At 45.2% G+C, this 16,901-nt stretch overlaps 1 protein-coding gene across 1 annotated transcript in view; it reads right to left on the reverse strand.

Moving 5' to 3' along the window:
- Positions 1-2,555: 2,555 nt before the first annotated feature.
- ARHGAP31 (Rho GTPase activating protein 31) overlaps positions 2,556-16,901 on the reverse strand; it is a 110,971-nt gene continuing 96,625 nt past the window's right edge. Inside the window, exons 11-12 of the mRNA XM_036850388.1 lie at positions 12,947-13,224; positions 2,556-9,757 (exon numbers count right to left, since the gene is read on the reverse strand). Of these exons, the coding sequence (XP_036706283.1) occupies positions 7,322-9,757; positions 12,947-13,224 (2,714 nt within the window). The 3' untranslated portion in view covers positions 2,556-7,321. The remainder of the gene's footprint in view (positions 9,758-12,946; positions 13,225-16,901) is intronic.

Below are 16,901 nucleotides of genomic sequence, written 5' to 3' on the forward strand. Positions count from 1 at the left end.
TGGTTTGGATTTTTATTATCTTGTAGGTCACAGATTGTCAAAGGAGTGATCCATGGGCACTGCATCAGATCTACTAAGTGAGACTCTTGAGGGTGAAGCCCAGTAAAATATACTTTTCACAAGCACTTCAGGTAATTCTTAAGTGGACAGAAGGCTGGGGCCTTTTGTAGACAGAAGCTATCTAATGAGAGATTTTAAGCCGAGGACTTACGATGACCCAAAGAGTTCTCAGGTCAAGGGTTCTGGAAGTGTAATTTTTGGACCAGCAACATCGGCATCACCTAACTGGGAACTTGTTAGAAATGGGAATTTTCAAGCCCTAACCCAAACCTAACAGTCAGAAACTCTGGATGAATACAGAGGTCTGTTTGAACACACTCTCCAGGGGATTTTGATGAGAACCACTATCCTGTATTAGATAACTTTGGCAGCAATATGTAGGATAGGTTTGGAGAATGGGGCGATGTGAGACTTAAAGCAGCGAGACCAGTTAGCCAACTACTTAAAAAGTCCATGTAAGAGAAAATGGGAAAAGTGGGGGTGGGGTGTCACCACTGTGTGATAGAAAAAGCCACGGACATGAATAAGATAATGTAGGGGAAGTATGTACAGTGAAAAAGGAAGGACAGAATTCTGATGAATAACAACATTTAACGGCAGAGGAAGAGGAAGCTTTCAAGTGAACAAGACTAAGGAAATGGAAGTCCAAGAGATGAGGTGAATTAGAGTTTCAAGAAAGGAATGATTACAGTATCAAATATAAAAGGTAAGTCAAGAGACTAAGAGTCGACTGTTGGATTTGACTGTGAGACCACTGGTAACTTTAGCAAGAGAAGTTTAATGAAGCAGTGAGGGTGGAGCTCAGGTTGCAGTTGGTTCAGAGTAGTGAATTGGGAAGAAGGAGCTGTTTTGGAAGAGGAATAGCACTTCTCCTGAGTTAGAAAGGAGTTTAGGGACATACATATGAATAAGGGAAGTGGCAATGTATCTGATAGCATAAACTTGTGAAGTAAGAAGCAATTATGTTTTCGAAGGAGTGGTCCATCTGGGAGGGGGAATAGCCTTTGTGAATTTTGGGAATGAGGCCACTGCTGAGGTGGTAAGCCATAAATTTACAAAGGCTTTCATCATGGTTTTATGATTTTCTGTAGTCTATCTCAACAGACACAGTAAAAGGGTAGCAAGATGGGTGGTAAGAGTCCTGGTCCTGGTTTGTAGGTTTGCCAAGCAGGTATAGCTGAAGGACTAGTGGCCAAGGGAGTTATGAGAACAGCTGAGCTGATGCACCTTGGGGTCTGGAAAGGCTAGGGAAGAAGAATGAAGTCTGGTGGGGGTGCTGGCCATCAGAAAGAGCAGGGCTGGGTCAGGCATTAGTGATCTTGAGCAAGTAGAAGGAATAAAGGAGCAAAGATAGGAGTTCTGAGAAGAATATTGGGAGTTCAGGATCATAGAGTTCTGGGTTATGAAACAGCCTGATGTGTAACCCTGGAAGCAAATGGTCAAAATTCAGTAGAGGCAAAAGCTGTAAGCAATTGTGGCAAGGGTGCAGGATGAGTTTTCCTCAGGAATGTTGAAGTCATCCAGGATGACGATGGGACAGGAGGTAGAGAGGAAACAGGGAGCCTGGTGCCAGAGACTGGGAAATCTGGCACATGGACTACATCATGGCCACAAAGAACAGAAAAGGTAAAATAGCTGGATGCCATAAATTTCAGTCATGAGATTTTTGCATGAGATGGGAAGAAATGGTGCATAAGCAGGAGTGGGAAACTGGATAAAATTTCTGGGCTTTTTGTAGTCTGTAATGTGGGAGAAATGGGCAGGGAAAGAAGTGTCCTCAGGTGAGTGTCAAGTTTTACTGAAGTCTAAGGAGTGGAGGCAACGTTCAGTGAAGAGATTCAAGGAGAGAAGGGCTCTAGAGGAACTGGAGGAAAGATTAGGAGTGAGGGGAACTGTGTGTTTTCAGTTTGGCAGGGGGGAAGGGTGGTAGGCTCACTCAGAGAAACAGAGGAGTGGGGATCTGGGAGTATATAGGATAAAGGGCATTTATGGCAGCAGTGAAGGAACAAGAGCAGGCCTGAGTGGTGTAAAGTTCTAAATAGAATATTGCCGAAATGCTAGAATTTTAATACCCTTGGCAACAATATTTTTCACTGCAAATATCACCAAGTTGTGAGCCTAGGCTGTATGATTGTTTTTTTAAGGGCCTGTCATTTCAACTCACTGAGTGCCTCTCCCCTCCCCCAACCCCCTTCTGTGATAATATATGCCAGGATAGCAAACTTTTGCTTTTTTTCCCTCAGAGCACCATTAATAAAAATCACTGAAAAAAATAGTCCTCCCTGACTAATTCAAGAAATAGAAAAATTGAGTTCACATCTTTGCAGGTAGACCCACATAACTCCTTAAGCTGTGGAGTTTTGAGAAGTAATAGCTTTTTTTCCTTCTCATTTTTCATGACAACATCCATTGATTTATACTGGGTATCTTGGGTGACATGTATGATTGCAACAGTAAGAGAGTGAAGTTGCAAATATTTGACAATTATTAAGATGTAAAATAACAAAGCAAGAAAATTTTACTGAAGCAAACGATCAGGACTTTTGCTGTGAGGAGACCAAACCTTGAAGTAATAAAAAATGACATCAAACAGAACAAAGTAGAACAATGAGCCTGAATGCATAAAGTCCACTTTTCCTATTATTGATTTTGCTGATCCCATGTCCTCTAGTTCATAGTGCCGTCATGAGCATTATGTTTTATATCATTTATTAGAGTACATTTTTAAAGCATAACAATCTGTTTTAATTACACTTAAATGTCTCTAAGGATAGGTTTAATATTTATGCTTTTTTAATCAATAGAAAAACATTTTGATTATATTTTTGGAAACATATTTGTCAAGCTCAACAAACAGCTGAAATCATGTGGCTTTCTAATAGACTCCTTTGAGAAAGTGCTTTACCTTACAGAATTATAAGCCAGGAAGTACTATGGCATTAAGTTAATGCAAAGCATTGTGATTCATCCAGTAAAACACATGGCTCTGTATTTAATAGGTTTCTTATATGTAACTACATCCTCCTTCATCCTCATAGAAGTGATCCCTGCATTGCTCATGAACTTCAACGCTACTAAATGATCTACTGTGTGCCAGTTGATCAGTGGTGGCCCCAATTTTATACTATCTGGACTTACCCTGATCTTAGGCAATCACCCTTCTACCATCTCCCATTCCTCTCCATGCTTGGAAAGGTGCTTGCTCCCTCTTCTGGTCTAACTTTGCTAGGAAAGGTGTTGACGAAGGAGGACACATGCTTTGTCATTCTACATTTTGAACTGACCTTCCTGCTGGAAATGCCTGAAATCATACTCCTGGCAACATTTAACCCCAAGATTCATGTTGTCATCAGATAGGACAGGCCATGGTAGAATGTGGTCCTAATCAATCCTGGTGGGAATTGGACCTACCCTGAACCTCTCCCATTCCAATCCCAGACAAATGAATCTTAGGTTTCCCAGTAGCTCTTCAGGCAGAACACAAGGCCTGTGTAGACAATCGACTGACCCACCCAACTTTAGGCAAATGTGATTATCATGTGCTAAACATTAGACATGAAACTAACAATTTATCTTGGACCTATGACTTCATCATCAACAGGAGTTAACCCATTTTGTGATGATGGAAGTGTCTAAAACCCCCTCTCAAGGAGTATGGAACCCTGATGTTACCTGGCTCATTTGCCAAGATCCAACAAGACTTCACAGCCAAACTAATTAAGACCATGCAAAACCTCAGAACTATTTATTCTTAGTTACCACTCTCAAGTTTTTAAGTGATCAAAGCAAAATTCTCAACACCTGAATGTCTTCCTAGTACCTTCTACTGGATTTGTAATTGTGTTTAATTTGATTAAAGTCAGTAGGTAACTTGAACACTATTAGCAATCATATTAAAAGATGCTAAGTTGCTACCTGTTTTCCCCTGCTGCTTTCATTTGGTAACTTAATGGTTCTAGATCTTGCTCCTGGTTGCTTATAGGCTGTTTCATTTGCTACCATCCCTCTCCTCTTTTTCATTAGACTCTTCAAGAATTTCAGAGTTCTGAGGTACCCAGTGCAATATTACTAAGCTCTTCATAAATATTGTCTGTTGAGGATGATGATGTTTACATTTTAAATCTCCCCAGAATTCAGAATTTTGCCTTGGCCATATTTTGAATTTTAGGGCTTAGATTAGGCTAACAGTGTCTTAATGGGGTTTTTGATCAGGCCCCTTCGTATTCCATTTGAAGCAGAGAATAAAAACTAAATTCCCTTTACCTGCTACATTTTGGCAAAAAAGAAAAAAAAAAAAAAGGTTGGCCTGGGAGGACCATTTTGCCAATAAATATAGGTTATTATCTTCTTAGGCAACCATTAACACTGAAAGAAACATTAGAATATGCATGCATTTCACTTTAAATTCAGCCACCCCCATTCTGATGACTCATAGTTGATTTGAAGGTGCCTTTTGAGAATTTGTTTCTGTAGCCCTTTCTAGGGCACCATGTAGATCCTCCTATAAATAGCAGCACCTCTTCTCTCCTTCCCCTAGATGGAAGCAGGCAGTCTGATTTCCATCCAGCCATTCTCAGGGGGTTCATTTTTCAGTCCCAAGTGGATGACCAAATAGGTAATCTCAGGAGATTTTGGGGGAACGATTTCAAGGGGAAAATGTAATGAGTTTTCCTTGTCATGGAATGGAATTTCATCAGTGCCAGGCTGGCCCCAGCCCACAGGAAGTTTATGATTAAGGAGAGGTCCATACTTTAGCAGCAGGACACTGACCAAGAAGGTGAGTCAGCTTCCAGGGCCTTCTGGCTGGGAAAGCTCAGAGTAGGGAATATCTCCAGACAGTTGTCACACACACTGTGTGTGTGTGATGACATGTGGATGACATCCACACACTCACACTTCTGAAGATGATGCTACAAATGAAAGATGTCAGAGTCTAAGGAACATGGCAGCCATTTAATCTACATAGGTGCCTCAAGTTGGACTCACTTGTTAATATGTAAATGGTGGCTTCTCAGTCTATCCTCAAATAAAAATATATCCTCTAAGTGTTACAAAAATTTTAAATAATCATAAAATAGTTTAAATATTTCATTACTTGGCTCAGAGTTCTGATGGTGAAGCAAAGTGCAGTTCCCTCCCTCTCTCACATCCTAACTGGAACATGGTCTTTGTCAAAATGTAGACACCACAGTGTACTGATATTGACATAAAGCCTGTCTGCCACATTTTCTGATAAGGCAGAAATGTACTTTTCAAATCTCCTGAACACGGCTTTCCTCATCTGGCACCACTATATTCCTTTACCTTTCTTGCCTAGGGGAAAAATGCTATACCTTAGGACTTTTCTTATGGGTTTACATCTCCTTGGCTGTTGGTCCAATGTCATGCTCACCCAATGCAAAAACCACTGACCAAAGGCCTATTAACTGCTCCCCTTGCTCACTCAGTGCCCTCTGAGAGCAGAACTCGTCAGCTGGCTTGCCATTTATCTCTGTCACAGACACTGGCTTAAAAGGTATAGGACAAGATTTCAAAACTCTCTGTAAGGCGTATCAGGGAAGAAGGGAGAGAGGGATATGTATCTGTTGCAGGACATCAGCTTCCAATTTCTCACTGCAGGAGGTAACCAGTTCAGCCCCTACCCAGCCCATTGCCAGCCTTGGTTGTGAGGTCTGCCCAGAGGTACTGCTAGCTCTTAGAGAGATGTCTGCAGCGATTGAGCTTCTGGACAGAGTTCAGCCAGCCTTGAACCTGAGAAGAGGTGCATAAAGCTAAAAATAGGTCCTGTCTTTCTTTGTTTCTCAAACAAGGTAGTTGTCTTAGAAGGTTTGAAAGTGTTGATACCCTGATGGGTTTTGCATTGAGAAGGGCTCCTGTGAAGCCCTTTTTGGAAGAGCACCAAAAATCTGCCAGCAGGTTATGTTAATTCTCCTTCCTCTCTCCAGCAGAAAAGGAAAGAACCATTTGAAGTTCTAAATAACTGAAGTAAAATCAGATTGGTTTATTGCTTCTGCTTGCATATAGACAGGAGAAGAGCAAATTTGAGTGCCTGGGGTGGGTGCTGGATGAGGGGGATTATGGAAGGGGGAGGGGTGCCTCAAATCTGCTCTTGACCAATGGAGGGGGAGGGAGGAAGGAAGGCACCCACTGGCTAAAATGAAATACATTTCAAGAAGGGCAACTCTCACCAAGCGGGAGTGACGGCCACCCTGCAAGGGTTCTTCCCGCTCTTCCTAGGGCTCCCCCCTTATCCTCTCCGGTACTCTGGTCCCAGCCTAGTGTGGAAGGCAAGTGAAACTGAGCTAGAGGTGTTTTCTGCGAAAGTCCCACCGATTTAAACACAACGTTTGGAGTGTAGTTCTGCCTATGTGTGAGGCTTTTCTCTATGATGACAATCTGTTCGTGAACTCTGATATTGGAAGGAGAGCAGATCACTATCTCATACTAAATGAAGATTTAGCACATTTCATTGAGGTAACCCTCAACTCAGCCCCGACCCTGCCCGACTACTGGATTTATAAATCACAGGGCAGGATCGTGGCAGCTGGAGTCCCAAATTAATAAAAAGCCAGAGCCAGAAAGTCTTCTTGGATTGTGCCAGTCTCAGAGTTTGCTCTTGAGTATAGATTCTGATTTTCTATGCTGGTATATGGAGCCATCTGGGATAGATCTGCAGGGATTCCAGGGAAAGCATGGCTATATTCACCCACTTGGATGTCTAAGTGTACACTAGTTTGCGTTTCCAAACCTGCTTCTACTCTGGATAGTACACTTTTTCAAAGCTTATCAGAAAACTGGTCTAAAAGAACACATGCTTTAAAGAGCATTAAAAAGCATGAAGTAAATAGGAGGCCTTCAAACCTCAATAGCAACATTTTCCAACACAGGCAAAGGATTTCTCTTTCTTTCAAAAGACATTATCACATCCAGCTCTCAACAGTACTAGATAATAGCAATGGGGGAGTGATGCAATTTATAAGCCCCAAATATCACTGGAGGCCAGCATTTCATCCTTTTCCCTAACCTGACTTTTCCCTGCCTGCTCAAATAGGCTTATTTAAATGTCATCTCTTGGTCCTTCCCTTGACCTCTATTCTGGCAAATGGCCTAATTAATAAATGGTCAAAAGGCAGAAGAAAGAGAAGAGGCCAAAATGAGCCCAAACTTGGATAACCTCTGCCTGGAATAAAGGCAAGTTGCCTCTGTAATAACTTCCAGATGAATCATGACATTTTCTCAGACGCCATCAGGTGAACTGATGTCATTCTATTTGCCTCCCACTTCTGCCATCCAGAATCACTGATCTCCGCTGGGGCTGGTAAAAACAGCTTGTTGAGGTCTCCAGTCTCTGGCCATTCTTAGGGATGGTCATTTTATTCCTAAGTGTAACCCCTTCTGGTGTGACCCATGTGTTTTCTGCCAACTCCCCACAAAGAAGGCCAGGGGAAATTGTCTGGGTGGGACTTCTGATAGGGGACAGCAGGACCTTGGAATCTGTCACTGTAGATGGGGGTGGTGGGTGGTCCATAATGGGGAAAGGAGGACTGAATAAGATTAGGCTCTGAGGTCTTCCTGGTCTTGACCTGTGGAAAGGCTTAGAACCCCCTGATGGTCGCTCTATTTTTGAAGAAAGAAGGTTGTCCCCAGATGGCTCTGTCTCTGATGTGCGCTTTCTACATTGCACTACTGCATCCTGAGTGGAGAGCAGGTTAACTAAACCTGGTTCTGGAGAAAGGGTGGATCCCTCGCACATGCGAGATGCAGTGGCATCCATTGGCAAGGACTCAATGGCTCCTGTATCTTGCTTTGGTTTCTCTTCCTTCGGGCTTTCCAAGGAGGAGAGAGAATCATCTTTGGCAAGTTTCTGAGAGGTCCCACCAGTTGAGCCGGGTTCCTCTTGGCTTCTCTCCAGGGGCTGAGCCCCACTCTCCTCTGAGCTCTGAGAGGGCAGGGGCTGTGGGATCTGGGTGTACTGAATCTTGGGTGGGATGACTGGGACTGCCCTGGCCTGGCACATTTTGACCATGAAGGAGGTTCTCACAGCTGACACACTCACAGGAGCTGAGTTACGGCGGCCCGTCAGGGCATGAGCAACAATGTCCAGGTCCTGAGAGTCAACCCTCCAGGGGTCTACTTTACAGTGAGATGAGGTCATCCATGTGATCTTTGGGTCTCCTGGCTCAGAGAGCTGCATTCCAGGTGAACCAAATGAGGCCACATTCTCAAACCGGAAGAGGTCAGTGATGGGAATGGCAGAGTCCAAGTTGAGAGAAGAAGGCCTATTTTTCCCCTTTGGGGGCCCACATTCAGTGCTCTTCAGCTGTAACTTTGGGGGATGCTCTCCAGGTGAGGTGCTGTCCTGCACACCCGGTGAATTCTCCTTGCTGTTTTCTGGCCCAGGATCACTACCTTGCTTAATTTGAGGGTTGTGTGGCCCCAGGTGTGTCCCCAGTTCATTTCCCTCTGCTAGACTGACAGGGCTGGATTCTGCTGATTTGGGCTGCAAACCACCTGGTCCCTTCTGGTTGTGAGGAACCTCTGGCCTTTTCAGGCCAGAGAACTCTTGAAAGGACCTCATGGCTTTCTCATCCCATCCAGTAATCTCGCTCCTGGGTGCCAAGGGCTGCAGAGGGTTGGAATTCCTCTCTGCTTCAAGATTAGCACAGCTGCTGGAGGAGGAACCCTCAAGAGTCCACTGGCTCTTAACCATGGTTTTGCCATCTAGAGAATGGCTCTGGCGAAGGCTGGGCCTGTGGGAAAGCCTCTTCTCCAGTCGGTGGCCCTGGGGGCCCTGCATCTGGGCCTCTTGTACATCTTTAAGGGTGGGTGAGTGCAGGGGACTTGTCACCCACTGGGGCTCCTCCCAGGGCTCCACCATCTCCAGGCCATGCTGGGCAATGTCTGTCACAGTGTCATCTTCATCACAGTCTGAGGGCTCCTGTACTAAGTGGGCTACATCCTCCTCTCCTTGTGGGGAAATCTCAACCTCCCTGGTTGGGCTTGGAAAGCTAGAGCCTTTGCCCTCAGAAGCAGCATTCTTTGAATTTTGCTTTTCACTTTGTTCTGAAGAGGCCTCCTCTCCCTGATGAAGACTGGGGATCCCAGGGCTGCCTTTGGACTTCAGCTGATCTATATATGGATTTGTTCTCAAATTCCCAGATGAGTCTTCTCTCTCAGGGCCACCCTTCAATAGCTGGACTGGAGGCACCTCCTCCAAAGGAGTTGGAGGAGGAGGAGGAGGAGGAGCAGGCAGGAGCAGAGGAGACAGATTCCCTGGGCCCCCCACCTCCACTGTTGCTTGTGGAGAAGACTTCTCAAATGGAACCATTTCCAGAGGAGTCAGGCTGGCGGGGTCTGGGCGCTGGCCCTTTTCAGGCTCGGATCTATGGAGGATGCTGGTTGTCTCCGACTTTTCTCTATTGGCTGCTGCGGAAGTGCCCTGTGTGCTCTGATTGGTTGGATCCTTAGTCCACTCCTCCAGAGGGGTGGAAACTGGAGCTGGGGCGGAGCCACAAGGCAGGCTCCCAGGAGGCTCCGGGGAAGCAAAAGGCCCTGGACTAGACTCAGGAATAGGCTGAGTCGCGCCGATCTGTAGAGCAGGTGGTGGCAAGGAGGACAGTTCCTCCTCAGATTCAATAATTTTCAGCTCTTGTTGAATCTCAGGCCAGATCAGGGCGTTGGCCAGATCATCTTCATCCTGAAAAACATCAAGAAACTGATTACTTAGAACCAAAGACCCTCTCGGCGCGCACATCCGCGCTGTTTCCCAGGGAGAGTGTAGGGACTGGAGCAGTGCCTGGCGGCGCTAACCTCAGTACACAAAGGATACAGCGTTAGTGATAACTGTGGATGTTTACTCATGCTTACTGTGTGCCATGACATCATTAACTGTATTTTCTTAATTTCCCCAAGAACCGTAAAAGATAAATACTACTGTAATTACTCCCATTTTAGAGATGAGGAGACCTGTGTTCAAACAGATTAAACATTTTACCGAAGCCACACAGCAGCAGACCAAGATTGAATTCCAGCTCAGTCTGCCCCAGAACATAAGCACTTAATCCCTGTGCACTGTTGCCTAATAAAACAAACCAACCCCTGATCTCATATAACCTCAGGTTGACCCGATGGCTCACAAGAATGAGAGTCTCCCAGTGGAATGAAATGTTAACTCTTGTCCTGACGCCTGCTTTCCAAATAAATAAAGATAGCTTTCCCCTCTTATTACCAAAGAAATACATATTCCACATGGAAAAAAAGATTGGCTACATATTAAAAGAAAGAAGGATGAAAAAGAGCAAAATGATATCTTCCTACTGCCCACAGATAACCGCTGTTAACTGTGATGGGTGCCTCCTGCTCCGTCTTATTTGTTGTCCTTGTCTCCCCTCAAGCCCAGCTTCTCTTTGCCCTCCTCGGCCCCTCCCTTTCCCTACACAAAGCCCACAGCTGCAGAAAGGAAAGGGATGAAGGGAGGCCTGGTCAGGGCCAGGGAAGCAAATTTCAGTTCCTTTTGTTTCTTATCTCAAGGCCTAATTCTGTCCCGAGGAGAAGCAGTTTGGGGAGGCACTTCTATCCCGAGGGGCAGACGGCCCTTCTGGGAAGTCTGACATGCTACCCACCTGACATCGCTTCTCCCCTGGCTCTGATCACATGTCATTTCACATTACAGTTAATTGGATGCTTGTCTTATCTTTCCCAATGGACTGTGAGTTCCTCGATCGGGAATTGTGTTCATCCATCTTTGATTCCTCAAGGCCAAATGATGCCTGGTATACTGTGAGTAATTGCTCAATAAGGGGTCTGTGAATTTAAATGGATTCATTGTTTTCTTTTATTTCCTTCTGATAACTTTCCAGGAGTAGGATTACTTGGTCGGAAGGCAGGGGTATTTTTGAGATCTAATTCTACTATACTGCATTTATCTGTGTACGTGTCTATTTTGCCTACTAGACTGTGCCCTCCTTCAGGGCAGAGGCATCTCTTTACTCTCTGCAGCTCCTACATTATTGATCTCTTACTAAGAAACAATACATTTAAATGAATAAATGAACATCTAAACTCCCCTCCACCCCCAGTCTGCCATTTCAGTTAAGTGGACCATAGTGCATGTTTTGCTCAGATCAGAAACTCATGGGTTGTCCTTGATTCTTCCTTCTCCCTCACTCCTTATCCAGTCCTTCACCAAGTCCTATTCACTCGACCTTCCAAATAGCTCTGAAAGCCTTCCATTTCTATCCCCAGTTCCCCCACTCTAGTCTAAGCCACCGTCTTTTCTCGCCTGGTCTGCCACAGACTAGCCTTCTAATTGCCATCCCTGCCTCCTGTCTTGCCCTTCTCCAAGCCATTCTCCTCACAGAATAGAGTGACCTTTAAAAGATAAAATTCTAAGCAAATCAGAAGAGTTTCCTTTGCCCTTAGGTTAAGCTCCAAATCCCTTCCAAGCAACCCTGCCTGACGCGGCTCCTGCTTTGCTCTGAGCCTCACTTTCTCTAGTCCACGTTCCCGTTCTCCAGCCTTGTTCTTGTTCCTTGAATGTTTCGTGCTCTTTCCCATTTCAAATTCATGGCACATCTTACGCTTTCTGCCTGAGAGTCTCTCCCTTCCTACTCTGCTCCCTACCCCTTTCTCCTAGCTAAGTTCTCAATCTAAATATCTATTCTTCAGAGAAGCCTTCCCTGACCCTTGTGACCCCCCCCTCCTCCCTCTGACTAGGTTGCATCCCCCTGTTATATGCTCCCACAGAACTCATACTTCCATATCACCCTAGAAAAGACTTGGTTAATGACCTTTCACCTACTAAGCTGTCAGCTCCGAGAAGACAGTGATGGTGACCGTCTTGTACACTGCAGTGATCCCAGTGCTCAGCAGAGTGTCTGACACAAAACAGTGTTTAATACATGTTTTTAAATGAATGAATGAATTGTCGCTTTTACTTGTTTCCATGAATCCAGCCTGGTTCTCCTTCTAGCATTAACTTCATCTGCTTCTCAAAGCAATGTCATTCATACTTGATCCCTCCCCAAATTCAATCCCCATAATGCTCTTTGCAACCTTCTCCTTCTGTAAATACGAACACACCTTACAGGAACCCTTATTCAGCCCTCCGGAGGCCACTGTGGTGTGCCTGCACTGCCCTAACTCCCAGCCCACAAGCCTTTTGTGCGTGTCCCAGAAACCAAGTTCCTGGAAGCAAGTTAAAAGGCAAAGTGTTTTCTTTTCCCCTTTGGCACACTCCTCCAGGTCACAGAGCTATTTCCCAAATGCAAGACTCCTCCCTGGATGTCCCTGGTAAACCTCCTCACGACTTCATCTTGAGCAAGAATATCCCCCCCGCAAAAGACCTTGGAAAATCCCACCTCTAAAAAGTGGAAAAGGTTTAGTACGCTCTGGCATCATGTTTTAAGTTCTCCAGAGCCATCGGAGGAAGGAATAGATCCTGAAAATCTTACAGAAGATTTTTACAGATAAACATAGACAACTGTCCATCCAAGATGTCTGGAAGAAGAGAGCTGGCCCCCATGAATGGTCATCACGTTTGGGACCAGGACACGAGAAGCAGGTTTTGTGCTGCTTCCGGGATTGAATGTCATTACATTCCCAGGACATGTTACTGGTTTATGGTGACTTCAGGTCAGAAATATTTAAGAGTTGAGTCGGTCCTAGGGAATCTGAGCTGGATGGTTACTTCGTATCACCATAGGATCCCTGACAAGTTCACTGCAAAAAAATCCCAGACCTGATTAGAAGGCTGTGCCCTAAAGTCCCTTTGGCAGAAACTGGTTCTTCAAAACAAACAACAGCAACAAAAAACTTTAAACTGTACCAAGAGCCCCTGGGAAAAAGAGGACCCTACTGGCTGGACCGGGCAGTGAGTCCACCTTACCATCTCATGGAGAAACACTGCTTCGGCTCTGGCCCCAGGGCTCTCCTGCAGAGCGCTGGATTCCACCTGGCCAGTCTCTCCACCCTCCTCCACCGCCTTCTCTGCATCCAACTTCTTCTCTAATTCACTTGAATGTCGAGAGCCTAGGGAGTGTTCTGAGGTTTTCTTCTCCAGTTGGCCGCCTGGCTCCTGGGGAAGGCCTTTGCTGCATTCCAGTGCTCTCACTGCATCTGGTCCTGGCTTAATATTCTCAAGAGCTGCCTTCTTAGGTACAGATGCTGCAATGAGGATGAGAGTTATCAGTGGAAGGAGACTCCATTCAAGAGAGGCCATTCCCCCCACAGTCTTTGTCCCGGGCTACTTCTGTGTCACATGGCTGGAGGGAATTCTCCCAGCTCACTGCTCCCTCACATTCCTTACCCTTTCCTCCTACCAATGATCTGTCCTCTGATCCCAGAGTCTCAGACTGTTGGAGATGGGAGGGACCTCGAAGATCATCTAGTCCAGTGGTTTTCTGTTGGCAACCATTTGCTCCTCCCCTCTCCAGGGGACATCTGGTGATGTCTGGAGACACTTTTGGTTCTCACAACCGGGTGGTGGGGAGTGGCTACCAGCATCTAGCGGGTAGAAGCCAGGAATGCTTCTAAATATGCTACAAAGCATAAGACCGCCCCCGACAAGGATTACCGAGTCCAAAATGTCAATAGTGCTGAGGTTGAGAAAGCTGGCGCTAATCCAGTCTTTTGCCTGTTGCCTAAGGTCACAGAAACCTGTGATTTACACCAAGCTACAAAGATGTATTATGATTATGATTACAGCTTCCCGTGTGACTCTTCCCAGGGGTGATCTGCACATCAATTTGGATATATCTTTATATCTAAAGTGATTAAGCTCTGATCTTAAACATCTACCAAGACACTAGAGAGGGAGGCAGACTTCATGTTTGGCCCCTACTGCCTTGCCTGAAGAAGGTCCTATTTCACTGTATAAGGCTGTTTCCACAGTGTAGGATTACAGGCTCAGTACTTAGCACAGTGCTTGTTACATAGCAGATCCTCAGTGATATTATTATTGTTTACATTGGAATTAAAGAAACCTGAGTTCAAATGCTAGTTTCTCAATGAATCTTGTAACCTTGATACAATGGCATAATAATATATAATAATATATTACAGGGCTGTTGTGAGGATAAAGTCGATTAGAGAGGCAAAGCACTTAGTACAGTGTCAGACAGACAGTAGAAGCTCAGAAAAGTTTACTGATTGAGAATGAACTCTTCTCATTGCCACTAGTTATGCTGGTGACTTAAGGTCTCTGACCACAGTGCTGGCTTTGAAATCAGACCCAGTAGTAGCATTCTGATGTCAGAACTAATAATGCTTCAGAACTGACAAAGTGCTATTTTCCTCTGCCCATCACTTAGCAGGCTTGTTTTTTGAAATTTAACTTAATTTTTGAATATGTAAAACAACTACAGAGTTGAAAAGTTAAAATTATATAAAAAAGTGGTCTCAGAGAAGTTTTGCTTTCATCCCTGTTGTTTCCATTCTGTTCCACACCCCCACTGTCTCCTATGGACAACCACTTTTACTAGTTTCTGGTTTATTCTGCCATAGTTCATTTTTGCATATATAAGCAGATACTTGTACCATATATTTTTTATTCCCCACCTTTATTACACAAATTATAGCCTGTGATTTATACTGTTCCATGATTTGCATTTTTTTCACTTAAGAACATATGTTGAAATCTATGCCATATTAGTAATATAAGTAGGTTAACTGTTCTTTAGGATGTGGGCTAGTTTGAGTTCCCCTCAAAGTAGAGCCTGAGCCAAGGTCCTGGCAGCAGGTAGCTTATTTGAAAGGTGGTCCCAGGAAGCAGGAGTGAGGAGGTGAGACAGTGATGGAGGAAAAATCAATAAGTGGTTACCACAGTGAGCAACCAGAACTCAGTCCCTGGTGACCCTCTGAAGAACCACGAGGAATGTGCCCCATAGTTATTCCACCAAAGGGTGTACGGCTGGGGCATTAATCCCCTGACTCCCATCTCCTATTGGGTGAGAGCTGCCTCAGTTAACTCTCCATATACTTCTGGGCTTTCCTGAGCAAGGGCTGGGTGAGTTCCTCCCTTCAGAAAAAGCCCCGAGGCAGAAAACCAGAAACACAAGGCAGACACTTCAGATACAATGCCTTCTGTGTGCAAAGAAACTGTCCCCCGCAGATGAACAAGAGTTTGAGGAAATGGTGCTGGGCCCACAAAACTATGGACTCCATGGGACTCAACTGTGAGTGATGCACCTTAGTTATTCAATCCATCTCCTAAAGGTGGACATTTGGATTGTTTCCTGTTTTTTGCTATTACAAATAATGCCGTGATATGCATACACATTTTGTACTTGTGCAGCTATTTATTTAGAATAAATTCTTGGAAGTGAAGCTTCTGGGTAAAAGGGTAATGCGTCAGTGATTTTTTTTTTAATATTTTTTTCTCATTTTACTAAGAACTCTTAGTTGGATGTTTGCCAGTGTCTCTTTTTGTAAAGCTCAGGGTCTTCCATTCATTGACTGTGGACTCTTGAAGTGAGGAGTGGAGGAAGGGTCTGCATGACATGTGAGCTTGTTCAGATCACTCACTGTCCTGCTCAAAGCCCTCCTCACTCTGGCTCAGCCACACATCCACTCTTCCCCCACTCCCCTGCGTGACACTGAGCAGACCTGCCACCCCTGACAGGCCTTATACTCCCCCGCTCTGGTCCTCCCTGAGACTCGACTCTAACCCAGTCTTCAAGACGCTAACCTAATAACACCTCTTTTGGAGCCTCCCCAGACCACGCTCTCTTTCCCTCCACTTCCTGCAGCACTCACTGTAATAACCCGTGCGGTGCCAAGCCATCAGGTTACCATTTTCTTTTCACTTGTATGTGGTGCCCATCCCTGGGTTAAGTTCCTCAGGACAGAGGCAGCATCTATGTCTAGAAACTATCTTCTAAGGGCCTAGGAGTCCAGTACATGTGGTTGCTGGATACTTGTAAGCTATAAAAGAGTCTCTGTAGCTCAGAAGGGAAGGGCATTGTCAGGTTCCCAGCATGGGATGCTTTATGCATGAAGTGGGTGACCATGGAGACAGAGACTCCTAACGTCCCCTAGTATCCAGTCTCTTCCTCATTTTGAAATAGAACCTTCCCTGCCACTCAGGTTTCGCTAGGTACCTGGCCATGCAGCCAGCGATGCTTCTCAGCCTCCCCTGAAGGTCAGCATGGCCATGTGAGTTTTGGCAGATGGGATGGAGGTGGAAGTGATGGGTGCAACCTCTGGGTCCACCCTTCAGTGGAAGCTGCTTGGGCACCTCCCCTGACCCCCTTCCCACAGGCAGGAATGTGGTGGTGGGGGGTTGTTGTGCTCACTTGGACCACACAGGCAGGAACAACACCCCTGGGGACGGCTGAAGGAACCTGGGACCCCAGAGCATCTCCCTGAGCGCTTCCACCTACCTCTGATATGCAAGATAGAAATCAACTCCCATCTTGTTTGAGCCACTGTGTTTTGTTCTCTGTGTTACAGCAGCTTGGCCTGTACCTTAACTAACAGAACCTTGGGTTTATGAGGTAGGCAAAACATATTTCTGTAGGTAGACTCCTGTTTCAGATGCACTAAAATATAACTATTTAAAAGAATTCTTTTGTACATTCTTCAGTAGAAGAATGAGGCAACTCCTAATATCTCTTAGGGTAATCCTGGAGTTTGATTGATCAGGCCTCCTTAAGTTTATATGGTTACTCTGACCTCCCTCCAATAAGCATTTCTAGAAGGGGACCCAGAGAGTGTTAGTTATAGCTTGTATGTCAGCCCTTTTCAGAAGGATCCAGTTAGTGGTCCTTTCCTCCCCCGCCCCCCAACCCAAGGATGGAGGTTACCAAGACGTAGCCTTGAATCAGGTAGAAGTCAGACAATTA

The sequence above is a fragment of the Balaenoptera musculus genome, chromosome 4, assembly GCF_009873245.2.
Source record: "Balaenoptera musculus isolate JJ_BM4_2016_0621 chromosome 4, mBalMus1.pri.v3, whole genome shotgun sequence".
NCBI lineage: Eukaryota > Metazoa > Chordata > Mammalia > Artiodactyla > Balaenopteridae > Balaenoptera > Balaenoptera musculus.